This window comes from Narcine bancroftii, chromosome 6 (genome assembly GCF_036971445.1).
Source record: "Narcine bancroftii isolate sNarBan1 chromosome 6, sNarBan1.hap1, whole genome shotgun sequence".
Lineage (NCBI taxonomy): Eukaryota > Metazoa > Chordata > Chondrichthyes > Torpediniformes > Narcinidae > Narcine > Narcine bancroftii.
The window spans coordinates 180,145,851-180,173,203 of NC_091474.1; the positions used below are offsets into that span (position 1 = coordinate 180,145,851).

Genomic DNA, 27,353 nt, shown 5'->3' on the forward strand with positions numbered 1-27,353 from the left:
CCTGCAACCGGAGGCCCAACAGCAAGAGGCCCAGCAAGACAAGGCCAACAAAGACATAGAAATAATTAATCAGAAAGAATAGAAGAGACACAGATACAAAGAAGAAAAGAAGAAGACACAAACACAGGTACAGACACAGAAGAAGAGGAGGAAGAAGACCAAGATCTTCACAGGGAAAAATAAGGTACAATAGATGGACAAATATAGATTAAAGCCTTTTTTGAAGAACAAATTACGTCATTAAAAGAATGGTTATCATTAGAATTTAATGCAATTAAAAGAAAAATAAAAAGAGCAGAAGATAAAATGCAAAGTTTAGAACTGGTCATTACAGAAATAAGGAAAAAAGTAGAAAATGTGGAGGAATGCAAAACTGCAGTTGACTGGAAGTAAATGATTTAAGAGAAAAATTGGAAGAAAGTGACAAAAAAATTAAAGAGACACAAGAGTTGTTATCTCAGAAAATTGATATTTTGGAAAACTGTAGTAGGCGAAACAACATAAAAATAGTGGGCCTGAAGGAGGATGAAGGCGGCTCAGACATGAAGGAATTTATAAAAGGATGTATCCCAAAGGTTTTGAGAATGACAGAATTGCATGAAGAAATAGAAAGGGCACATAGAGCACTAGTATCGAAACCGCAGACACATCAAAAACCAAGATCCGGCAATAAAGTATACATAAAGATGTAATAATATAAAGTAAAAATAATGTATATGTAAAGATCTAAAGATGGAAAAGAGAAGGGAAGGAAGGAAGAAGGTGGGAAAAAGAGAGAGCTTTGTTATATGTATATAAAAAAAGTGTTTTCTGGGGGGTGCTGGGGGGCAGAGAATAACCATCACTGCGAAATCAGTTGATGCTTGTGAGCAAGATCACAAACCAAATGGAAAGGGGAGTTGTGGTTTCCTGGCAAGGGATAAGGGGCAACTCAGAGAAGGGAGGTTCATTTGGGGTTAAACTGTTATTGGGTGTGGGGATTGTTGGGAGTATTTTATGTTTTAAATGTGTTGTCATACATTGAGTTTAAAAAGGAAAACTTAAAAGACAAAAAAAGAGAAAAAAAGGGGACGGAGGTGGCGGGGAGGCGGAAAAGAGGTGTAAACAAGATATAAGATGGCCGCGTTGAACTATATGACTATAAACATTAATGGAATACATAACCAAATTAAAAGGAAGAGGCTTCTAAATTTACTGAAAAAAAAAAGAAAAATAGATTATAGCATTTGTTCAGGAAACACATCTAACCGAAGTGGAACATAACAAATTGAAGAGAGACTGGGTAGGACACGCAGCGGCAGCATCATATAATTCAAAAGCTAGAGGTGCAGTCATATTAGTTAACAAAAATGTACCAATCAAGATAGAGGAGGAAATAACAGATCCAGCAGGGAGGTATGTAATAATAAAGTGTCAGAAATACTCATATTTTTGGAATTTGCTCAATATATATGCACCTAACAATGAGGATCAAAAGTTTATGCAAGATATTTTTTTGAAGATTGCAGATATACAGGAAATATATTGATAGGAGGGGATTTTAACCTTAATTTGGATCCAATGTTGGATAAAACTGGACAAAAGACAAGCAAAAAGAATAAAGTACTCAAATTTATTGTTAAATCAATGCAGGAAATGAAACTTATGGATATATGGAGGAGACAGCACCGAAAAGAGAAGGAATATTCATATTACTTGAGTAGGCATAAAACATACTCAAGGATTGATATGACATGTTTTTGTTGTTGGCTCATATTCAAGGGAGAGTCAGGAAAACTGAGTATAAAGCTAGACTACTTTTAGATCATTCGCCCCTGCTATTAGCAATAGAACTGGAGGATATCCCACCAAGAACATATAGATGGAGGTTAAACCCCATGCTACTTAAAAAGCAGGAACTTAGAGAGTTTATTGAATGCCAAATTAAAACATATTTTGAAATAAACACAGAATCAGTTAAAGATTAATTTATACTATGGATGCAATGAAAGCTTTCATTAGCGGACACATAATAAGCTATGTATCTAAGATGAAAAAGGAACAGAATTGGGAAATAGAGCAGCTGGAAAGGGAGATAGCAAGTACAGAAAAGGAACGAGTGAAAAGGGATGATATAAATAAAAAGAGAATTGGCAGACAAAAAAATAAAATATGAAACATTACAAACATACAAGGTGGAGAAGTACATAATGAAAACAAAGCAAAAGTATTACGAATTGGGAGGAAAAAAAAACATAAAATATTGGCCTTGCAACTTAAAACAGAACAAGCTAAAAGAACTATATTGGCATCAAGGAAAAAGGACAAACAAATCACATATAACCCAACAGAGATTAATGAAAACTTTAAGGAATTTTATGAACAATGATATCAAACTGAAAATGAGGGGAAAGATGATAAACAATAAAATACCAGGAGAGGATGGATTTCCAATAGCATTTTATAAAACATTTTAAGAGTTATTAATTCCTCCTGGAAGTAATGAATTAGATAGAAGAAACACAAAACTTACCAGACTCATGTAAGACAGCAATAATTACAGTAATACCAAAGATGGGGAAGGATCAATTAACACCAGCATCATATAGACCAATATCCTTACTTAACTCAGATCATAAAATAGCAAAATTATTAGCAAACAGATTTGCCGACTGTGTACCAAAAATAATAAAACAAGATCAAACTGGATTTGTCAAGAAAAGACAAACAGTGGACAATGTCTGTAAACTTATTAATTTGATTCTTGCATCTCAAGGAAGTAAAAAACCAAAGTGGCAGTTGCCTTAGATGCAGAAAAAGCCTTTGACAGGGTAGAATGGAATTATTTATTCAAAATATTACAGAGGTTCAATCTACCAGAAAAATATATTAATTGGATTAAAGCATTATAAAATGGACCATTGGCGAAGGTGACATTAAATGGATATGTATCGAACCAGTTTAAACGAAGTAGGTCAACTAGGCAGGGATGTCCACTATCTCCCTCACTATTTGCTTTAGCAATAGAACCATTGGCAGAACTGATAAGAACAGAAAATAAAAGGGATAAAAATAAAGGAGCAGGAGTATAAAATCAGTTTATTTGCAGATGTCATCATAGTATACTTAACAGAACCTAAAATATCAATAAAAGAACTACATAAGAAATTGAAGAAATATGGAGAAATATCAGGATATAAGGTCAATGTAAATAAAAGTGGTGATGCCAATGAGTAATGCAGATTATACAAAACTTAAAAAAGAATCACCATTTAAATGGCAAACACCAGCAATCCAATACCTAGGTATTAGGTTAGACAATAACTTAAGCCACTTGTACAAACTAAATTATCAGCCATTAATAAAGAAATTACAGGAAGACTGAGAACATCAGAAAGAATTACCACTAACGTTGATAGGGAAGGTGAAATGCATTAAAATGAATGTGTTCCCAAGGATACAATACTTATTTCAAATGTTACCAATTCCCTTAACAAGAAATTCTTTGTTGAACTAAAGAGAGTAATAAGGAAATTCTTGTGGAAATGGGGGAAACCCAGGGGAGCACTAAATAAATTAACCAAGGTGGTTTGCAGTTACCAAACTTCAGAAATTATTACAGAGCTGCACAATTAAGGTATTTGTCAGATTTTTACCAGACAAGAGATAAACCAGACTGGACTAAGATAGAACTAGATAAAATAGGGGAGAAGGTACCAGAACATATACTTTATAAATGAGATGAAAAGCTGGTGCAATATAATTACTTAATATATGGAAGAAGATACACGTAGAAAGTAAAAAAAATGAATGACCAAATACCAAAAATGTTATTGACGCAAAATCCACTAATCCCTTTTACAATAGATAACCTTTCCTTTAGAGAATGGGAGAGAAAAGAAAAGAATTTATGAACATTTGAACAGTTGAAGGACAAATATGGAATAACTCACAGTACAATGTTTGCATACCAAAAACTGAAATCTTATTTAAAGGATAAATTGGGAAACAGATTGAGATTAACAGAAGGAAGCAGCTTTGAATATGTGATTACAGATACAATGATAATAAAAAGATTTATAACAAATATTTACATTAAGCTGCAAAATGATGAAATAACCTATAAACCCAAACAAAAGTGGAAAAAGGACTTAAAGATAAAGATAAAGAATGAAACATGGGAAAAGTTATGTTCAGGAACAATGAAGAATACAATAAACACGAAGTTACGCATGATACAGTATAATTGGTTACACAGGTTTTATATATATCACTCCTCAAAAATTAAAAGAATTGGATCCAACAATATCAGATTGATGTTTTCATTGTAAAAATGAAATGGGAACAATAAAATCACAAAAAAAACAGCATACCAAAAAATCCAGAAATCTTTCTTTTAAATAACATAATAAGTAAAGAATTAGGCCTGAAATTGGATAAAGCACAAAAAAGATTCATTATGATAGCCTTAGCAGTAGCAAATGTTACTGAGTTCTGTGTTGTGTATTGGCCTATGTGTTGTGTGGTTTTATGTTAAAAAGTGACAGTTTGCCTTAGAGAGCCAAGGTGAAGGTGGACTACTGAGAGAGCGGGAGATGGACTGAGCATGTGCAGAAAATTATCTAAAGGTTTCTGGACTTGGACGATAAACCACCACGGGGGTGCTGTGGAGTAGAAGAAGGCCCAGAGCATGAGTTATGGTCTGGAGGACAGTTTAGAATGTTGGGATTTCAAAAAGGATGAACATTCTGAAGGCAGCCAGAAGGATCCTGACCAAGCCAGTTCCTCTCTTTGCAAGCAACACAAAACAACTTCGAATTTTATGCTCTCCCTTTCTCTCTCAAAGATCTTTTGGCTTCAGTTTACCAAACAAACTGAATTTTGTTTATGATCTTTGCTTCAGTTGAGATCGAAGTTTTGTGAGTCTTGTGTGTTTTGTGTTGGTTTTGTGTCTAAGTTAAACTGTGGGCTGGTTGGAAATATAACTTAGACTTTGAATATGTATGTTATATTTAGGCTGGTGAAGTTATTAGTTTTATACTGTTATAGAAATTTGCATAGTAACCAGTGGGCATTGTTATAAAAGGGGGAATATTGAATTGAAGTTTGAAGGTGATTTTTTTGTTAATAAAGTAATTGTTCATCTTTACCCCTGTGTGATATGCCTTCTTTGTGGTTACTGGTTTGATCTTGTTACATAAAAATTGTATAATGTCAACTTGGAAAATGGAAGAGAGCCTGAGAATACAGCAATGGTACATGGAAATGAATAAATGTATTCCATTGGAAAAAAATAACATATCATTTAAAAAATAAAGTTTCATTGTTTGATCAAATTTGGGAACCATACATGGAACATAACAGAAAGAGCTTGCCTCGGACCTCAATCTCCTAAAATGATAAGAAGACAAAAACGATTAGTGTACAAAAGTAAATGACACATTTTTCTTGTTTGTTTTTCCCTTGTGTGAAGATGTTATTTTATGATTTTATTGTATTGAATATATTTAATATTTTCTGGTTTTGGAGGGGGGTGGGAAGGGGGGAGGGAGGGAAAGGGGGAGAAAAGGGGGAAAATGTCACTGTGTATATTTAATGAGAAACATATGTACATATTTTGGTTGATATGGTTCATAGTGTGAGAAATTTTAAAAAAGAATTATTGTCAAGAGGCTCAAATGATATTTCTTACCTCTCTCTTTGAAAAAGTACAAAAACAAGCATGGATCAAAATAGAGTTAGATAAAATAGGAGAGAGATTAATGGAGGAATTTATATATAAATGGCATTCAAATATATTTATTAGGGATCTACCATTGTTGAAACACTTGATTACTGATTGGGATAAAAGATGAAATTTGAATAAAAGGAAATATATCACCTCAGATGCCCTTGATTCTAAATCATGTGTACCTTTTTCAAAGGATAACCAGTTTTTAATTATTTGGGTCAGTAAGGGTATTAAAACATTGAAGATAGTTATCAACAAGGTCAATTGATGTCATGTGAACAATTAGGGAATAAATATGGAATCCCTAGGAACACTTTGTCCTGTTATTTCTAATTCAGAGCATATTTAAGGGAAAAGTTAGGTTTAGAAATGTGGTTTACCCATTTGTAGTGGGGTGGAAACTCTTATCAGGAGAGAAAATACCAAAATAATTACTTTTGTAATATACGTTTTATTAATAAAAGAATACTAAACAGGTAGTGCATAAATCTGGACAGAAATGGGAGCTGGATCTGAATATCATAATTTTTTTTTCTTTTCTGCCTTTTAAAGTAATAGGCAAGTCATTCCACCTATCTAGATCATTTTTAATTTTATTAAGCAATGGTACATAATTTAACTTATACAAATTATCTAAATTTTTATCAATTCTAATAACGAAATATTTAATCGGATTATATGTCCACCTAAATTGAGTCAATAGTGTAGGAGATAAAGGGCAACCTTGTCCAGTTGATTGTGTTAATGAAAAAGAAGAAGAAAGTTGTCCATTAGTAACTACTTTAGCTGAAGGATTTCTAAATAAAGCTTTAATCCAATTCATAAATTTTGGCTCAAATTGAAATTTTTGTAAAACCTTAAATAAATAACTTAATTCTAATCTATCAAAAGGCTGAGAACTATTTCATTAAGCTAATTCATTTAGTTACATCATCAGCAGAATATCTTTTCTTAATAAAATCAGATTGATCTAAATTAACCAACTCAAGAAAATATTAATTTATTCTATTAGCCAAAACTTTAGCAAAAGTTTTATAATCAATGTTTAATAACGATATAGGTCTATAAGACTCAGGTTTTAATAAAATTTTATCTTCTTGGGTATTACTGTTATTACAGTATTTGAAAAAGATTCTGGTAAGGAGCAAGTTACTGTTACTTATTTTAATACTTCCATTAATAAAGGCATCAATAAGTCTTCAAATCTTTTATAAAATTCAGACATAAACCCATGTTCACTAGGAGACTTCCCAATTTGCATAGAATTTAAAGCCTTAATAACTTCTTTCAACGTAAATATAGAATCTAAATCTTTCTGAGCTTGGCAATTCAAAGATGGAAGTTGAAGCTTCTGTAAAAAGTCATTATTTTTTTCTTCATTATTCAATGATTGAGATGTATATAACAGTATAATACTCTCAAAGAATCTTTATATCCTGTAGCTTATAAATAATTTTTGAATTCTTCTTGACAGCATTAATAACTCTTGATCCTTGTTCCGTTTTCAATTGCCAAGCTAAAATCTTATGTGCTTGTTCTCCTAATTCATAATATTTTTGTTTAGTTCTATCAATTAATTTCTGTCCTATAAGTCTAAACTGAATTATAATGCTTTTTTTTATTTATCAATTCTAACCTTTTTTTCCAGATGGATTTTTTTGTTAGTTTTTCCCCAAAATTACAATTTCCTGCTCTAATTTATCCAGTTCCTTAAGATATATTTTTTTAAATTTTAGTTAAATAGCATATTATTTGGCCTCTTAGATAAGCTTTTAATTCATCCCATAAAACAAATTTATTATCAACTGAAACACCATGTATTAGACTTCTCACAAAATTCTACATTTCTTAATAATGAGTTAAATCTCCATCTATAACTGTTGTAATTTTATCAGAATTTGAACATGACATCAATAATGGTAAATGGTCTGATTCAATTTTAGCTTTATATTGTACATAGTCAATCCTTCCTTGTAAATGAGCCGAAATTAAGAAAACAATCTGTTCTAGACTAAGAATCAAACCGATAAGAATAAAATGCATAATCTTTCTCTCTCGGATTCAATTTCCTCCAAATATTTACCAAATTTAACTCTTCTATAAATGTCAATATTCTTTTAGCCATTTTCATTAAAGATTTTGTAGATTTATCTAAAATTGGGTCCAAACAACAATTAAATTCTCCACCAATTATTATATTTCCACTTACTTGTGGCAAATTAAGAAAAACATCTTGAATACATTTTTCATCATCTACATTAGGAGCATTCATAAAAACCTACATTCATAAAAATCCAAGATACTGAATAAATTTGACAATTTACCAACACAAATCTACCAAAAGGATGAATGACTGTTAATTGTAAGTTAAATGGAAAATTTTTATTAATTAAAATAGCTAATACTCGTGCTTTAGAGTTAAAAGACAAAGGTATAACTTGACCAACTCATTCCCTCTTTAACTTATGATGTTCTTTCTCTGTTAAATGAGTTTCATGTAAAAAAGCAATATCTACTTTCAACTTCTTAATATGAGCTAAAACTCTCTTCCTTTTAATTGGATTATTGACCCATTCACATTAAGCATTATATAATTCAAACCTTGTATTACCATATTTTAATTTAAAAAAAATACTCAACTCTCCTCTCCACCTCGGGTCGTCCCAGCTCCACAGACAACTTTCAAAACATACCATCTCCAAAGATAGAAAGTAAGAAACACCAAAACTAAAAATACATTAAAAAAATTAAAATAAAAAACCTTAAAAGTGCCCATTAGGTCAGTGCTAACTCACTTCATAATGAGAAGTAGCCCTCGCCACTGGTAACACGAGGCCTTGGAAGAGGAAAGCGGGAAAAAGAGAATCCACCTCCCCAGACAGAATATCAAAATTTAATTTCAATCAGTCAATTATGATGAAATTCTTTAAGGTCTCTATTAACTTGATCATCATCAATTTCAACTTGAGCTTCAGTCGCTGTCTTCCAGGTGAAATCCTTCTTTTCGATTTTTCTTGATCCCCTTCAATTTGTTGAGATGCTCAAGATTGCTTTCATTCTGCTTAATATGAGGTAAGGAATTGGCAAATTTAAAAGCTTCAGACTCATTAGCAAAAAAATTGAGCTTGATAGGTCCATAAAACACTTTAAGAACTGCAGGGTATCGAAAAGCAAATTTATATCCCTTCTTCCATAAAACTGATTTTGCTGGATTAAATTCTTTTCTTCTTTTTGATAATTTCATTACTCAAATCTGCATTAAAAAATACTCTATTATTTTGGATCATTCAAGGGCTTTGTTGTTTCCTGGCTTTTTTGAGCTGCCATTTTTAAAATCATTTCCCTATCTTGATGGTTGTCCCGGATACTGTTTTTTTTTCTTAGATCACTAAGTGCTCTATCAATTTCCAAACCAGTTAGAAAATTCTCTGCTCCCAAAATTTCAGGCAGCCAATTTTGAAAAAAATCACGGTTTTCACATTGTTTCTTCCATTCTGATTTTCCAACATATCAACTTTTTGCAATAATTTTTTTTTCTAAATTTCCCACGCCATAAAATAATCTTCTATCTTATTAACTGTATCTTTACATTCTTCTACCTCTATGTGACATTCCTGGAAATCTTCTTCTAATTTTTTTTAATTTTATTTTTATTAAGTTTTATTTAATTTTGCCTTATCTATCTTCATTACAGTCATTTTGTCTCTAAAATCAGCTTTCACTTTATCAAAATGTGCATCCATTTTTTGACTAATTGAGTCTATTTTTTTCAAAAATCTTATCAAAAATCTGTGGGTCAAGAGGTTTTGGGGTAACATAATATGCACCCATTTTTACCTTGAATATATTGATCTCCTCCTTCTTCTGATTCCTCTCCCTATGATTATGGCAGAAGGCTTTCCTCTGCTTCTGGTTCTTCTTCTTCTTCCTTCTCCTTTGAAGTTGCCAAGGACTGAAACTGCAGGTGGGCTTTTTGCTTCGCCCTTGTTTGGCCTGCAATCACATATGGAGTCGAGTCCACAGACTCTGACTCAATCACTTCCATAGAGCACATGTGCATGCACGTGGTTTCTACAATCACTTCCTAGTTTTCTTCCATGCTCCAGTGCCATCTTCCCCAGCTCCCCGAGAAGGTGGCGCTGGAACCCGAATCCTTTCCCGTGGAGCCTTCGACAGTCAGGCCTGAGAGGAACCAGAATCGGATGCTGATTCTTCAAGGTAGGCCCAGTTTCTTCCATCAAAGTAACTTCAGTTACAGCCGACTTTTTTGCAGTTTGTGTTCTGGAATATTTTTTGGAGCCATCTTTTGAGACCTCTAGAAAATGTTTAAAGTTATTTAATACTTAAAAAAAGGTATTAATTAAATCTGCCAGGAGAGGCATTTTCCATGTCTTCTCCCTATGACATCATGCCATGCCCCTTCCCCTGAAAATCACAATTGATGAGCAAAGATGGCCAGATCTCTGTCAAGATAGTATGATAAATACTATTTGTTTAAGATATAGATAAGTTCAGTTTAATTTTTTTTTCAGCTATATTTAACACCACACAAACTTTACAGAATGAAATCAGATACATCAGATCAATATTTTAGGTGTGGTGAAGAGATAGGCACTTTCTTGCATTCAACTTGGTCATGTTCAAAAGTAAAACCTTTTTGGGTGGATCTACAAAACTTCTTAGAGCAAGTTACAGGTGTATTTCCATTAAACCCAGATTTATTTCTAGTAGGAAATATAGAAGGAACAAGACCTAAATTAAAATTGTCAATATATCAAATGAAATTTGTTAAAGTTTTATTGGCAGTAGCAAGGAAATGTATTGTGGTGACTTGGAAATCAGACTTATATTTAGGTATGGGAAGATGGAATGCAGAAATTCAAAGCTGTATTGCTTTGGAGAAAATTAAATATAATTTGAGAAATAAATCTCGTATATTTTTACAAATTTGGAGCCTGATAACATAAATTTTTGGTATAAATATGTAGAAATCTTCTTCCAGACTCTTAAGACCTGTTTTAACCTTCATTAAAATGAAAAGGCACATATAAAGTCTGCTGAGTTCCACTGTGTTGGAGGGGCGATACTTTGGGCAATCCTTTTTTTTTGTGATATATATTTCTTTATATATATATTATTCTTTATGAGAGAGAGGTGGGGTAAGGGGCTGGGAGAGGGAGGGAAGGGGAGGGGATATAGCTATCATGTAATGAATGAAAATTTCTTCAATTTAAACACTTTTTATTGTATAATAATTACATGTATGGAAAAAATGTTAAATAATATATTTTAAAAATATTCAGGAAACGAGCACAGGGGAAGTAAGAAAAACAAGCAGTGAGGGCATGGAATCTAAACAGATTACAGAGGAATAAATGTTTGCTGTCTAAAGCAATTAAGAATGAATAAATCCCCAGGGTCTGACATGATATTCCCTCAGATCTTGAGGGAGGCTAGTGTAGAAATTGTAGGGGTCTGGCATAAAAATTTAAAATGCCCTTAGCCATGGGTGAGGTGCTGGAGGATTGGAGGGTAGCTCATATTGTTCTGTTGTTTAAAAAAGGCTCTAAAAGTAACCCTGGAAATTATAGGCCAGTGAGCCTTACATTGGTAGTTGGTAAATTATTGGAAGGTGTTCTAAGAGATCGGATATACAATTAATTGGATAACCATGGACTGGTTAGGGATAGTGAGCATGGCTTTGTGCATGGTACGTCATTTTTAACCAATTTTATAGAGAGGTTACCAAGAGCATTGATGAAGAAAAGGCTGTGGATGTTGTTTGCATGGACTTTAGTAAGGCCTTTGACAAAGTCTCAGATGGGAAAAGTTAGTCAGGAAGGTTCAGACACTAGATATTCATGGTGAAGTAGTGAACTGGATTCAACAATGGCTGGATGGGAGAAGGTAGAGAGTATTGGTAGATAAGTGCTTCTCAGACTGGAGGCCTATGACTAGCAGTGTGCCTCAGTGATCAGTGTTGGGACTATTGTTGTTCATTATCTATATCAATGATCTGGATGATAATGTGGTAAATTGGATCAGTAAGTTTGCAGATGACACTAAGATTGGAGGTGCTGTGGACAGCGAAGAAGGTTTTCAAAGCTTGCAGAAGGATCTGGACCAGCTGGAAAAATGGGATGAAAAATGGCAGATGGAATTTAATACAGACAAGTATGAGGTGTGGCAATTTGAAAAGACAAACCAAGAAAGGAAATACATTGTAAATGGTACGGCACTGAGGAGTGTGGTAGAACAGAGGGAAACGGGAATACAGAAACATAATTCCCTGAAAGTGGCGCCACAGGTGAATAGTGTTGTAAAAAGAGCTTTTGGCATTTATGCCTTCATAAATCAAATTATTGAGTATAGGAGTTGGAATGTTATGTTAAAGTTGTATATGACATCGATGAGGCCAAATTTGTAGTATTGTGTGCAGTTTTTGTCAGCTAACTGCAGGAAAGATATCAATAAGAAACAAAGATTGCAGAGGAGATTTACTAGGATGTTGCCCGGAATTCAGGAACTGAGTTACAGGGAAAGGTTAAAGAGGTTAGGACTTTATTCCCTGGAGCTTAGAAGAATGAGGGGAGATTTGATAGAGTTATTTTAAATTGTGAGGGGGATAGATGGAGTAAATATAGATAGGCTTATCCACTGAGGATAGGTGACATACAAATCAGAGGACATGGATTAAGAATGAAAGGGGAAAAGTTTAGGGGGAACATAAGGGAGAACTTCTTCACGCAGACAATGGTGGGAGAGTGGAACGAGCTTCCAGCTGAGGTGGTTAATGCTTGCTCAATTTTAACATTTAAGAAGAATTTCGGCAGATGCATGGATGGGAGAGGTAGGAAGAGCAGCTCAATTGGGATAGGCAAACAAAAGTGCTTTGGCACAGACTAGAAGGATCAAAGAGGCCTGTTTCTATGCTATAATGTTCTATCGTCCTTAAAAAAAAATCAGATGTGGACTTGTCTGTTAATTGCTGCTTAGTTAATCCCTTCCTCCTGCTCCAGTCTAATAATGTTATCATTTGTCTTCTTTCAATTTATTGCTTTCCCACAAATTCCAGGCTTATCCTTATTCATTACTATGTTGATCACTATTCCCCAAATGCTCTCCACTGAAACTGATCATTTGGTCTAGTATGACTCCTTCCCTGCTTGGAATTTTACATGCCATTTCAAGAAACAATCCTAGATGCAGCTAATAGATTCCACCCCATCTATGCTTCTGGCACACAGGAAGTCCCAATTAATATTGGGAAAATTAAATTCTCCCACTACAACTCCATTGCCTTGATGTATTTTCATAATCTGTGCACATTTATTCCTCTTTCTCTTGGTGGCTATTGGGAGCTCTATCTTATAACTTAATCAGTGATTACATCTTTCTTATTTCTTAACATAATGCCTTGGTTGATAAGCCCTCCATTTTGTTCTCTGTACAGCTGTGATGCTCTCCCTGTTTAGAAATCCAATCCTTCCATATTTTTTTACTTCCCTCTCTCCTCGTTCTAAAACGTCAAAACCCCGAAATGTTGAGCTGCCAGAGTTATACCTTTTGCAGCCAAATCTCCATAACATCATAATTCCATGCACTGATCCAGCCTTTAATTCCATCAGCCTTATCCCCAATACTATAACCATTGAAGAGAAAACATTTTGTCCATTAGACTTAATGTTCATGAACCTATGTCTTCCTGTCCTTCCTTTCCGACTTACTTAATATCCAACATTCCATCATTTCCTCCACTTGCTACCCTTACTTGGCAGGCAGTAGATTTAATTCAAAGGACAACAAGCACTTGTGCTTCATCAATAAAAATGTTTGTTAGTTACAATCTAGAAAGGCTAAATTCCTTGCATATTCTAGATGTAACCAAAAAATATAATTTAACGTGCTGCTCTACATCTAATTAACATCAAGCTCAAGTACATTAAAATTTGATGTGGCAAATTGCCACGTTGCTTTTGGCCCATTTTCCTGGTTAAATGGGAAGAGCTCAATCTTCTTATCAATCATCTGGTATACTTCCAAGTCACAAAGTTTCCCTATGTGAAATAATTCAGAAAACATTGATACGGCCAACAAGCATATCAATATTCAATAACATATCAGAAATCCTTTATTTTTCTTTTTAACATTATCCTAATATGTATAATTGATATATCCAACATTACCACTCAAAAGATCTTGTAAAGATCTGTAATTTCTCAAAATATTTTTTTTTCCCTCTAGTTCCTTTTGCTGTTTGGTACTTCATAAAATATCTGCAATCCTTCCTGCATTCAGTTCAGGGCATCCTTCATCTTCAACACTAACATCAGTGCTGCTACCCATCTCCTTTTCTTCCTTCCTTACCTTTTCTGAAAGATTCACATCATGAGTATTGTGTACCCAGTTCTGCCCTTTTTTGAGTCATGTAGGCAGTACTGACTTCCACAGTGACTCAAAGCAAATTTGGTGCCAAGTTATACTTCATGGACAGGTAGTGCAGATCAGGAGCTTTTATTGCTCACATAATGCAAAGTCTGGGCCTCTCCTGGACCTTGACTCAAGCATCTCCAAAATAAATGCCTCATTGCACTCACCATTTATCACCTTGGGGGATGATTTTAATGTCCCAGGTATGGATTCAAAAGGTGCTCTTCAAGAACCCCGAGCTGATCTCAATGGGTCCCTATCTTTCTTAGGAATCACAGTAATTATAGCACTTAAACAAGATTCTGGTAACAAGTGCTCCTCTGTTACTTGCTGCAACACATCTCCAAATATAGAGGATAAATCTTCATAAAATACTTTATAAAATTTAACAGAAAATCCATAATCTCCTGGTGACTTTCCATTTGGCATCTCTTGTATAGCCACTTTAATCTCAAAATCTGTAAATGGAGCTTCCAATTCTTTAACCTCATCCTCCCCTAAAACAGGTAAATTTAATTTAGATAAATAGGATTCGATAGAACCAGTGTCCTGCTTTCCCTCAGAAGTATATAAATTTTGATAAAATGTATAAAACTGAGGTTTATAGGTAACTATTGAATTCTTTTTCACAGCATTAATAATTTGTGATGTCTGTTCCATTTTTAATTACAATGCTAATACCTTATGAGCTCGCTCACCCAATTCGTAATAACATTGCTTAGATCGATAAAGTAGATGATCATACTGATAAGTTTGTAAAGTATTATAATATAATTTCAACTTCATTAAAGCAGCTTTTTTTTAAATCTTCTGTAACATCTTTCTGAAATTCCTTTTCCAATTCAGCAATGTGTTTCTCTGACATTAAGCTTTCTGCCACATATTGAGGAGCAGTTGTTATTAGAATCTTGTTTGAGTGCTATAATTACTGTGATTCCTAAGAAAGATAGGGATCCGTTGAAAGTATCTTTGTATAGACTTATTTCTTTATTAAATGTAGATTATAAAATTATAGCGAAGATGTTAGCGAATAGACTTGCCAAATATTTACCTCAGTTGATACAAATAGATCAAACAGGTTTTATTAAAAATAGAAATGCGTCTGATAATATTCTTAGATTGATAACATTAGTCAATGCATTTAGACAGCAACCCAACCATCCAATAAGACAATCAGACATTAAGACAGAATGATAAAATTGAAGGAATGACAATTGGGGAGGATGAATACAAGATTAATCTATTTGCAGACAATATGCTGGTATATTTGTCAGAACCAGAACAGTGTTTGAAATATTTACAAGATTGTTAAAATTTGGAGAGCTATCTGGACATAAAGTAAATTGGGATAAGACTGAAATATTGTCCGTTGGGGATGGAGATTATTCAGAATATAAAATATTATAAAATTGAAGTGGTCAGATAGAATTAAGTATCTGGGAGTGGCAGTAAACACAGACTACCAGTCTCTATATAAATTGAATTATGTCCCTTTATTAAAAAGGATTAAAATGGATTTGATTAAATGGAAAGATTTGCCGTTAACATTAATTGGATGAGTAAATTGTGTTAAAATGAATATTTTTCCTCAAATTCAATATTTGTTTCAGTATATACCATGTTCACTTTCAAAGGGTTTTTTTCAGGACCTGAATAGGGCAGTGCGGGAGTTTTTATGGAAAGGAAAATTAGCCCGAGTAACTTTACATAAACTTACATGCTTTAGGTGGATTGCAGTTACCTCACTTTCAAAATTATTATGATGAAACCCAGTTGAAATTTGTTAGCAGATTGATGGATGTGGACCAACCTCCAAGTTGGGCAAAGGTGGAAATAGCTTGTATATCTGAAGTTGAGACACATCAGTTTATATTTAAATGGAATGTGGATTTATTGTGGGAATGTGATATGCCGGTATTAAAACATTTGTTAAGGTTATGGGCTGAAAGAAACAGGGTTTTAGGATCAAAGGGTAAATTACCAATTCAAACCCCGTTATATCATAACCAGCTTATTCCTTTTTCAATGTTTAATAATCATTTAAAGAGATGGAATTCTCAGGACATAAAGATAGTTCAGGACTGTTTTGAAGAAGGTCAATTTCTTTCTTTAATTCAATTGAGGGAGAAATATGATATATCTATAAATTCTCTGTTTGTGTATTATCAGTTCAGAGCATTGATAAAAGATAATTATGGTAAAGAGATAAATTTACCCATGTAAACGATCTTTGATCTTTTCTGTACCTAAGAAAGGTTATATTTCAGATATGTATCAATTGTTACAGGATAGTATGGATAAACCGAAATGGGAGAAATCTCGGCTTAAATGGGAAAGTGATTTAACTTATATTTTTCCGGAAGATAATTGGGAGGTTATGTGTTCTGATAGTGTAACTAAAGTAACACATGGTATGGTACATTATGGCACATTATGGTATGGTCAATTATAATTTTTCACATCAGCTATATTTGACTCCAGAGAAATTGAAAAAATATGGATTTAGTCATTTGGATTCCTGTTTTAGCTGTGGACTATGTACTTGAACTTTTTTACATGCTGTTTGGTCTTGTTTTAAAGTACAACCATTTTGGGAAAGAATTAGATTGGTTTTGGAAAAATTATTTAAGATTAAATTACCGTTAGACCCATCAATCATTTTGTTGGAATATATGGTTTCTTTGAAAGGATTAGGGTTGGATAAATTTCAAATTGCATTTGTACATTTAGTGTTATCTGTAGCACAAAAATGTGTAGCTAGTACTTGGAAGGATAAGTTGGAGGTTAATATAACACGCTGGCACAATGAGTTGAGAAATTGTATTATCATGGAAAAAATTACATGTAATCTGCACGATAATTATTCATTTTTTGTTAAAATGTGGTCTTCTTATTTTGAGTATATGAATTTAGAAATACTTTGAAATATTCTTTATAATCACTGTATTATCTTTATATTTGGCTCCCCTTAAGGGGGCTGTCTGAGGGGTGGGAGGGTGGGTGGGGATTTTGTTTTTTCATATAAACACAAAAATTGTTTTTTTTCTGTTATGTTTGATTGTAAGTTGTTTAAATTCTTTTAAATAAAGTTTTCAAAAAAAGAAGCCCTAGCTGATCTGATTCTGAATAATCACCTGTCACAGAAAGTCACTTTCCCTACCAAATGTAATGATACAAATGGCACTGCAAACACCTTAGACCTATTACTAACTACAAAACCAGACTTAATTTCAGAGGTCTCATTTAGTGCTGGAATTAATGATCACTTTATCATCCAAGCAAAACTGTACATAAAGACTAAAATCCCTTCTAAACCACCTCATTAAATCCCCCTTTGGAGAAGGGTGAATGGCAAGGTATTCAAAGTTTTAGCAAAATAACTTGGGAAAGATTTCTTCAATTTCCACCAGATAAAAAGTCTGTTGAAGACAACTGTGTATGACTAAGAGACTCACTAAATGATATTGTCACAAATCATGTCCCTCATAAATGTATTAAAGGTCACATGAGTCCTCCTTGATTTTCTGTGAAACTAAAACATCTCTGCATTAAGAAAGAGAAAGTATTTTTGGAAATATGTGAAATCCAGACAGACAAACACTGGTGTCCATACACTTAAAGTAAATAACTGCTGAGGACCAGGAGAAAGCAGAAGCTCTTGCAAATCAATTCCAAAATGTCTTTTCCCAGGAAGATATGGATCTTTCTTCTTTAAATAATCTACCATCCAGCCCATATACAGACATGCCTCCTGTCACAATTGAGGATTAAGGTGTCAATAAGTTACTGCTTAATATCAATACGGCAAAAGCTATTGAGCCAGACCAGATTCAGAAGCAAGCCCTCAGATTGCAGCTAAAGAACTAGCTCCTGTTCTGCAGTTTATCTTCCAGCAGTTGTTCAACTCAAGTGACGTTCCCCTAGATTGGAGAAAGGCAAGCATCACTCCTCTAGTCAAGAAGGGCACAACTACCAACCTGTCAAATTATCATCCTATTTCATTAACAAGCACCTGCTGCAAACTCCTAACGCATATAATAGACAACAACCTGATGAGGCATCTTAGCAGTCACAATATTCTTGCTGATAATCAGCATGCATTTAGGAAGCATAGATCATGCGAGTCCCAGCTTACCCTAACAACAAATGACCTGGCCAAAAACTTCAATAACTATGTCACAACTGATTTAGCAGTGTTCGACTTCTCCAAAGTATTCAATGTCATTCCCCACCAAAGATACTTAAGAAACTCAATGACGGTATTCGCTCCAACACTAAAAAATGGATTTCCAATTTCTTGAAGAAACGTCTCCAACATGTGTGCATGAATTGAAAAAGCTCTGAATGGCGTCCAGTGTTACGTGGTACACCCTTAGGTACAGTGTTAGGCCCACATTTATTTCTTTACTCCACATCAACAACATTCATAGAAAAGTTACAAGCACCTCTAGACTATTCATGGATGACTGCTTGGCATACCCTCCCATTAAGTCAGCTGATGACGAGGATGCTCTCCAAAAAGATCTTGATAGCATGGTAGAATGGTACAACAATTTGGCATGCACTTCAATCCTTCCAAATGTGAAACCATGCATGTCATCAGGAAGAGAAAACCAGGCAAAACATCATACAAAATCCTGGGTGTCACCCTTGATGAAACCAAACAGAACCTGCATTGGAACGATCAGATGTATCATACAAAGGTGAATGCAACAGGAGTCCTAAATTTTTCTGAGACGCAGTTTCCATCATTGTTCAACTTCTGTGACTACATTTGGAATAAGCAGTAGCTGCATGGGACCCATACACAAACAAAACAGGCAACCCAATTTGTCACAAATACATATGGAAGAGAAGTGAGTGTTACAAAGCTCTTGGATTCATTTAAGTGGAGCTCTCTACAAGACAGATGTGAAGCACACTGCCTGATCTGTTAACTGTCAGCTCAATATAGACTATCAATTCTACAATGCTAGGAGCAGATGAGGGCATGCAACCCAATTTGTAGTGCCATCTTCCAAGACAGATGTGTACAGCAATTCATTCTCTTCCTGTACAAATAGAGCATGGAATAATCTTCTCCCTACCATACTCACACAACCAGACCCAATTAATTTTAAGACCGCTCTTCTTCAAAAATCTCCTCCTTAAGCACACCCTCTTCCACCTCCAGTTTAAATTCCACACGGAATATGTTGGAGGATCAAGAACCAAGTAATTCAATAGGAAATTACTTCACAATTACTACAACAAGTCTATGGAGCAAAAAATTTAAATGTAATTCAATGTCTAAAAGAACAAGAGTATAACATGCCTTATATTCTTGGGCCTTGGATTCATTCAGACTTCTCAAAGTATTCTGATGAACATCCTCTAAAGATGCCTGTTGATGCTTGTGCTCTTCTTCCATTTCTTGCATTTGCTTCATGAGCCGTTGTCTCTCATGATTGAACTGGCATTGAAGTTTCTGCAAGGAATCTTGGGACTGGGATAGCTGCATTTCCAGATTTTGCTTCAGTAAGGAGATCTAGATCAAAGAAGAATTAATGGACTGAAATAGGAATTAAAGATAGCAATATACATTTATTAAATGTGGTAACTAAATTATGTGCATCTTGATTTGTAAATTTCAAAAATCAACCATACAATTTTATGCAGTTTCAAACAACTGATTAATTTTGATTAAATGCAATGAAAAAATAACTGATGGACATCAAAACAATGGTCTTCATTATTCTACACAGGCAGTCATATATCCAAGCACAAGATGACAAGAAAATGGAACCACAATAGGCTACCAGACCACTCAAGTTCAGTTTAATATAGGATAATGTATACTGGTTTCAATTCATAAGATCATAGGATATTGGAGCAGAAGTAGGCCATTCAGCTCATCGAGTCTGCTCTGCCATTCCATCATGAGTTGATCCACTCAGCCCCACTCACTTGTCTTGTTCCCATAACCTTTAATACCCTGACCCTTCAGATACCTATCAATCTTTGCCTTAAATGCTCCAAATGACTTGGCCTCCACAGTCACCCATAGTTGCAAATTCCCTGAGGTTCAATCACTCCTGGCTAAAGAAATTCCTCTGCATCTCTGTTTTGAATGGATGCCCTTCAATCAAAGTCATGCAATCTTCTGTGAACTCCCTCTTTTGAGTCAGTTCTCCATAAATTTCCTAATACTTATCAATTTCCATCTTGCATACATCCAACAATCTGGCCTCCAATTCCCTTGGAGGAAGAGAAATTCAGATGTTTGCCACTATTTGAGAGAAATTTGTATACACCTACACACATCTCCTTTAAATCCCATCCCACCCTCCCCCCAAACCCAAAACACATGCCTGCTAGTATTTTACATTTTAATTCTGTCTGTCCTATCTATACCTCTCATAATTTTATAAACTTTTATTAGGTCTACCCTTAGCCTCTGATGCTCTAGAGCAGGGGTGTCAAACTCAAATTCACGGAGGGCCAAAATTAAAAACTTGGACTAAGTCGAGGGCTGAACTAAATATTTATTGAAAATTTTCAACAACATCTGCATGTTTTCTCTTCTTTCAACATATGTAATGTTAAACTTTTTCTTATTAAAATAAATGTTTAATAATAGTTTTGGATAAACTCTTTCCAGAAGCATTAACAAATGAGAAATAAAATATTCAATAAATAATATTTCTCTATAGAGGATTTGTCAAATGTTGCTAGTGTGCTGTCGAATAGTAAAATCTGAGGGCTATTGAGAATGTGGGAGAATAACATGATTCCTGAAACAATCAAATGGGTGACTGATTGTGGGCATGAACTCTAGCAGGATTATTTGCCAGGCCCTTTTTCCATTGGTACAGATATCCTTTGATTTACACACTTTTCAAGTTTTATGCCTAATGAGCTTGTATCCAGGTGCAGGACCATTTTTAACCAGGAATATATTTATCACTGTGACATGAAACTATTGGAAGATTGTTTTATCCTGAGATTAAAGTTCATAATCCTTACTCAGGCATGTGTGCAGGAGGGCGGGGTTTGCGGGCGATCGGGTTGGACAACGACAGTGCGGGGGCATCGGCTCTCGCTGCAGGGCAGCATCTCGGCGGATCAGCGGCCCCGTCACCGTGAGTCGCAGGTCGGCCTGCGGCAGGGAGGGGGAATGGGCAACGGTCCTGGCGAGGTCAGGGCCCCCCCTGAGTTTCTGCTGGACCCCCCTTGACCTGCTGAGTTTCTCCCGGACCCCCCTTGACCTGCTGAGTTTCTGCCGGACCCCCCCTTGACCTGCTGAGTTTCTCCCGGACCCCCCTTGACCTGCTGAGTTTCTCCCGGACCCCTCTTGACCTGCTGAGTTTCTCCCGGACCTCCCGTGACCTGCTGAGTTTCTCCTGGAACCCCCTTGACCTACTGAGTTTCTCCTGGACCCCCTCCCCTTGACTTTGAGTTTCTCCCAGACCCCTCCCCCTTGACCTGCTGAGTTTCTCTCGGACCCCCCTTTGACCTGCTGAGTTTTTCCCGGATCCCCCTTTGACCTGCTGAGTTTCTCCCAGACCCCCTTTGACCTGCTGAGTTTCTCCCTTCTGGTGTTTTTACGAGAACCACAGACTTTCTCTCATACATTGATGAGGGGGATCAAGGGCCAAACATTGTCAGGTATCTCTCTGCTGGATAAAGGATACGGTTTAACCCGCTGAGTTTCTCCAGTGTTGGGTTTTCACGAGGTAGAGTCAAAGGGCCAAAGGGCCTGTTTCTGATCTGTAATGTTCTATGGACCCTGCTCTTCTTTCTGTGCCGGAGTCCCAGGACCTTTCCAGGGCAGTCTCCGCGCTCAGGACCGCGCTGGGATCCCGGTCAGCGGTGGAGGAGCAGGTGAGCGCGGCTAATCCCAATCCAGCCCACGCCACTCCCGAGATTGGCGGGGGGTTCCACCCTACCTGCCCGACCAGCCTCGCTCTCCACGTGTACTCCGGGCATCCGCCGCTGGTCCGGTGGGAAGGCGCAGGGTGGCCGGCGCCCCCATCGCCCAGCGGGGAGCCCCAATCTTCCCTCCGGCGTCCCGACTCCATCTGCAGCTCCAAGAAATGCTGTGCCACTGGGGTTCTGGGCGCTGGGAAGCAGCCTTGGCTTCCCCTGACACCGGCCAGGCCGTGCTGCGGTGGGGGTTGGGCGGGGGGACACGACAGCGTGTTTATAAAACCACCCACCACTACTTTTCAAGGACCAGGATTTTTCTCTCTCTCTCTCTCTCTCTCTCACCCTGGGACACAGCGGTTACTGTGCATGCGCTATACTGGCGCAGCGGCCAGCGGGCCACCTCTAATACATTTTTTATATGATCTTGCGGGCCAAATATAATTATATCGCGGGCATGTTTGACATGTGTGCTCTAGAGTAAACAATCAAGTTTATCCAACCTCTACCCATAGTTTGTATCCTTTAATTCAGACAGTATCCAAAGCCTCAAACTTCCAGTAATGTGATTAAAATTGAACATAATACTCAAAAATTAGCCAACCAAAGTGTCTGCTTTCTCCACCACCCTATCGACTTATGTAGCTGCTTTCTAGAACCTTTGGGCTTAGACCTCAAGATCTCCCTGCCTATAAATGCTGTTTGGACTCCTGCCTTAAATTTGACCTCTCAAGCGCAACACCTCATATATTTCCAGATTAAACCCAGCTGCCAGTTTTCTTTCCATACCTGTACAGGTACTCTCGACTTGCGACCTACGTGACTTGCGTTCATCTGCACATAGGACCAAAAATTTGTTGAAAAATATAAAGAAAAATATAAAATTTATGTGGTTTATGCTGCATTTGACAAACTATAACAGGGCACATAAGAGCCAAAATGTGCACTTACCTTGTTAGTCAGCATCCTGGGGTCTATAGGATGGGTGCAATCATCTTCCTGTGTGCATGTATAAGCCTTCGGTTAGTGTACATGTGGTTTGTATATTGGAGTTTGGTTGGTGCATGTGCGAGAGTTAAGGGTGCAAATTCAATATTGTTAGGGTGCTTTTTTCTCGCACATGCACCAACTGAACTCCAATAGGTAAATCCACCATGCATGTGCAACCAAAGACTTGTGCATTCTCACGGGAATCAAAATGGCTGTGCCCAGCCTATGGACCCTGGGACATCGACTAATAAATATGCACATTTTGGCTCTTACATGCCCTATATCCCTGTTATATTTTATCAAATACAACATAAACTGTGTAAATTTTATAATTTTTATATTTTTTAACAAATGAACACCATTTCAACATACGTCCATTCCAAGATTTGACAGATCCTTCGGTCTGAATTACGCTCGTCAGTCGGGGAGTACATGTAATTGATTTGTCTTGTCAACAACAGATGCCAAATTAATTGGCTTATCATACCCCATTTCATCCTTCCTTTTGAAATAAGAAGGTTAAATTGCCTGTTTTCCAATCTTCTGGTATCCTCCTGGAATTTAGTGGGTTTAAAAAAATCAACTTCTGGGTCAACTATTCTGCGTCAACTATTCTGCAACCACTTCCTTTTATATCCTTGGGTGCATGTCATAAGGTCCAGGCAATTTGTCTACCTTTGGCCAGTGATTTTCTCTAATATTTTATCCCTTGTGATTGTGATCTTTACAAGTTACTCCATTTTGTTTTCATTTCTTAGCTGACAGATATTGGCAGTGCCCTCCATATTAAAGACAGACGCAAAAAAATCCTTTTATTAATTCATTTCCCTTTTCTCCATCTTCTTCCTGTTTGTTTTGATATTAGATGGACATTTTCTCTCAAAATAATTTTTCTCCCTTATTAGTTCTTCTGCTGCTGGAGCCTTAAACCTCCCAATCCTCTGGTCTACCATCAGGCCATGCTACTTTGCATGCTCTACTTGTCAAGTTTACATTATCGTTGACTTACTTTGTTAACCACAGATCATATCTTTTTCTCATGAAATCACTCTTTCAAATCGATAAGTTTAATGTAGTGGTTGGCAACCTGGGCTTGTATCTGCCACTCTCGAAAAGGAGTTTGTATGTGCTCCCTGTGTCCACGTGGGTTTCCTCCAGGGACGCCAGTTTCCTTCCACATTTCAAAGACATATGGGTTAGAAGAATAATTGGTAGTATGAGCGTAATTGGGTGATGCACGTTTGTGTGCTGATTGGGTCTGTTATTGTAAATTTGTGTGGAGCATTGTTGACAGTCTCTTTGACTACTGCCTGTCTCTGCACTTCCTTTCCCAATCTACCTTAGACAATGTGATCTTCCTGTCAATATAATCACCCTATTTAAGTTGAAGACCATATATTTGGCCCTGAAATTGTGCTGCAACATCTAGATTTCTATTATTTTTGGTCATAAACTCTGTGATCTTTACCACAAAATCTCTTAATAATCTTTCCCTATTACATGTCAATTCTAAAATAGCCTGTTCCTAGCTAAGTCTCATAACATACTGCTCTCAGAAACAAACCCTGAAATACTCCATAAATTCTTCCACTTAAATAAACATGCCAATTTGTTTCATCCCGTTAATATATACCTTAAAACCCCTCATGACAAATGCAGTTCCCTTCAAACATGCCTACAATATTTCTACTTGTGCCCTACCCCATCAAGAGACCATATTTTGGGAGCCTAGTGGAAAGCCCAAACTTTATCCTATTCATGATTGTATCCCAAAGTGATACTTGTATGACTGTCCAATGCTTCTCTATTATGATACAACATCACTTTCATAATTTCTTGATGAACAGTGCTACCTTGCCTTGTTTTATTTTTGTATTATTCTTTTGGCACATTGCACCCTCATCCTCAATACATTCTACAGAGGATGTATTGAGAGCAATGAGAGCATCCTGTGCAACTGCATCACCCCACCTGGTTTGGAAGTTGTACCACCTCGGACTGCAAGAACCTGCAGAGGACAATTAAGTGAATGGAAAAGATAATTGTGGAGTCTCTTCCAACCATGAAGGACACCTACAACATTCAATGCAGGTGAAAGGCAATAAACATTGAGAAGGACTCCACACACCCATCACGTAAACTGCTCTCCTTTTTGCCATCTGGTAACACTCAGGTCTTATGTCCAGATTGGACAACAGTTTTTTTTCGCTCCAGGCTCTTGAACAATCCATGGACTTTTACTGTATACGCCTTAATATTTTAATATGTTTAACTTCTAACTTATATTTATGTAAATATGCTCCATGGTCCTGGAGAAACGCTATCTCATCTTTATTGTGTAAGCATGGTGACTTCATTTGACTTGATAATCTGGAATTCTGAACACCCAGTCCTGGTGAGCCTGCATCTATTATTTTGTATAACCTGTTCAGATCATTCTCGTACATTGGTACTTGTGCTGTCAACTCTTGTAACTTACTGTAAATGATATTGTAGCCATATGCTACTTGAACACACACACACACACACACACACACACACACACACACACACACACACACACACACACACACACACACACACACACACACACACACACACACACACACACACACACACACGTAGTGTAGTCAGGTTAAGCTCTGAGTTTTATTAGGGATCAGGTCCAACTTTTATACTTGCACTGTTCCCACCGTGGTCCCCCTTGGCTGATGTCACAACATGCATAACAAAAGTGGGTTTCCTGTGCATGGGTATTTTCCTGCATAACAATGCCCTTCTTCCCCATGCGCTGTCCCTGTCTGTTGGCTGCGCAGCAAGACCAGTGCCATTGGGGTCGCTGGCCTTTAAGCTGCCATTGCCGTTCACCCGCTGGTTTGCTTGTTGGGGACAATAGCCGCTGCGCAGGCTGCTGTCCTTTGCTTGCACTCGCCGTCTAAAGCGCCAGCTCGATTGCTGCAGTGGTGGGCCACCACATGACCCCCCCCACCCCACCCCCAGAACTGGTGGTATTGTCCATGTTATTGACCTTGGTGCCTGGAGGCAAAGTCTCTTCAGCCTTCGGTACCCTGCCTCTTTGGTGTGGTGCTGGTGTCTCGACCAAGCAAACAGGATCCAGATGTGCCGGCTTCAGCCTGTCTGTGAAGATCTCCAGCTCGAACATGGCCCCATTGATCAGATGGCTTCTGAAGCAGTGGATGATATGGAGAATGAAGGTCCTGCAGGTCTGTGGGTATGTTGGTTCTCGCGTGTCTGTGACTGGAAGGTGGAATCTTTCCCTTAGCCTGCTAAGGAATGCTGCAGAGTTGTCCTGCTACCCATTTCTAGGATGGTACGAATTCTCTAGGCATCACCAGTGGAGCTCTGTAGATGAGTTTGGCCGAAGAGGTGTTGGAGTCCTCCATAGGGAAGATCCTTGCCCCATTCAGGATAGCCACGAAGTCCTGGATGTGCGGCATGGGGTACCAATCTGGTGTTGTGGCCTCGTTGAGTCGGCAGTAGTCGCTGCATGGTCTCCAGCACTCAGTTGTTTTGGGTACCATGTGCAGGAGAGAAGCCCATGGACTGTCTGACCGCCGTATGATGCTGAGCTCCTCCAGTTCCCTGAATTCCTCCTTCACCAGCTGGTGCTTCTCCGGAGGGCTCTGGGTCAGGATATGATGTTGTACTCCATGTCGGGGCATCACCATGTAGAATTGAGGGGTGAGCACTTCAGGGAACTCAGCCAGGACCCTAGCGTACTCATTGTCTGATCTCTGTATGGAGTCTAGGTGGAGCGCTGGGAGCCTGGTGTCTTTGAGGGGGAAGGTTTGAAAAGTCTTGGTGTGGAACAATCCCCTTCCCTTGCACATTTGAGCATGCAGGAAGTCTGCCTGAGCCAACTGCAGTTGGGCCTTGTGAGTATCATAGATCTGAATCTTGCTGTTGTTGGCAGCCCTCAGCGTGGCACCTGACTCCCTGTTCCTCGTATCCTGTCCTAACGGGGGCAGGACGTTAACCTCTGCTCCTGTGTCCACGTGGAAGCGTCATCTGAACTGGTGGTCCCAAACATACAGGAGGCTGTCTTGGTGGCCAGCTATCGTGGCCATTAGTGACGGCTAGCCCCGGAATTTCCCTGAAATGTCCATGGCAGCCTGCACCAGCTAGCTCTGACGCCTCATCTCTGGTGGTAGAAATACCACTGGTCATCTGGATCACCTCCTCTGGGGTGCTGCTGTTTTCTTGGCGCCTCTGCGTGGGTCTGGCCGTGGGATTTAGTGACGAGGCCCATGGATATTGAGTACTCTCTCTTCTGTTTCTACAGATCGTCAGCTCATGC

General features: G+C 37.3%; 1 protein-coding gene across 6 annotated transcripts in view; it reads right to left on the reverse strand.

Moving 5' to 3' along the window:
* Positions 1 to 27,353, reverse strand: part of fam184ab (family with sequence similarity 184 member Ab) — a 176,267-nt gene that overhangs the window by 41,610 nt on the left and 107,304 nt on the right. For all 6 annotated transcript variants that reach the window (XR_011340594.1, XM_069886853.1, XM_069886849.1 and 3 more), the window contains exon 10: positions 19,455 to 19,667. Coding sequence is in view for 5 of the 6 variants with exons in the window: in XM_069886853.1 (XP_069742954.1) it covers positions 19,455 to 19,667 (213 nt within the window). In the remaining variant the exon portion in view is untranslated. The remainder of the gene's footprint in view (positions 1 to 19,454; positions 19,668 to 27,353) is intronic.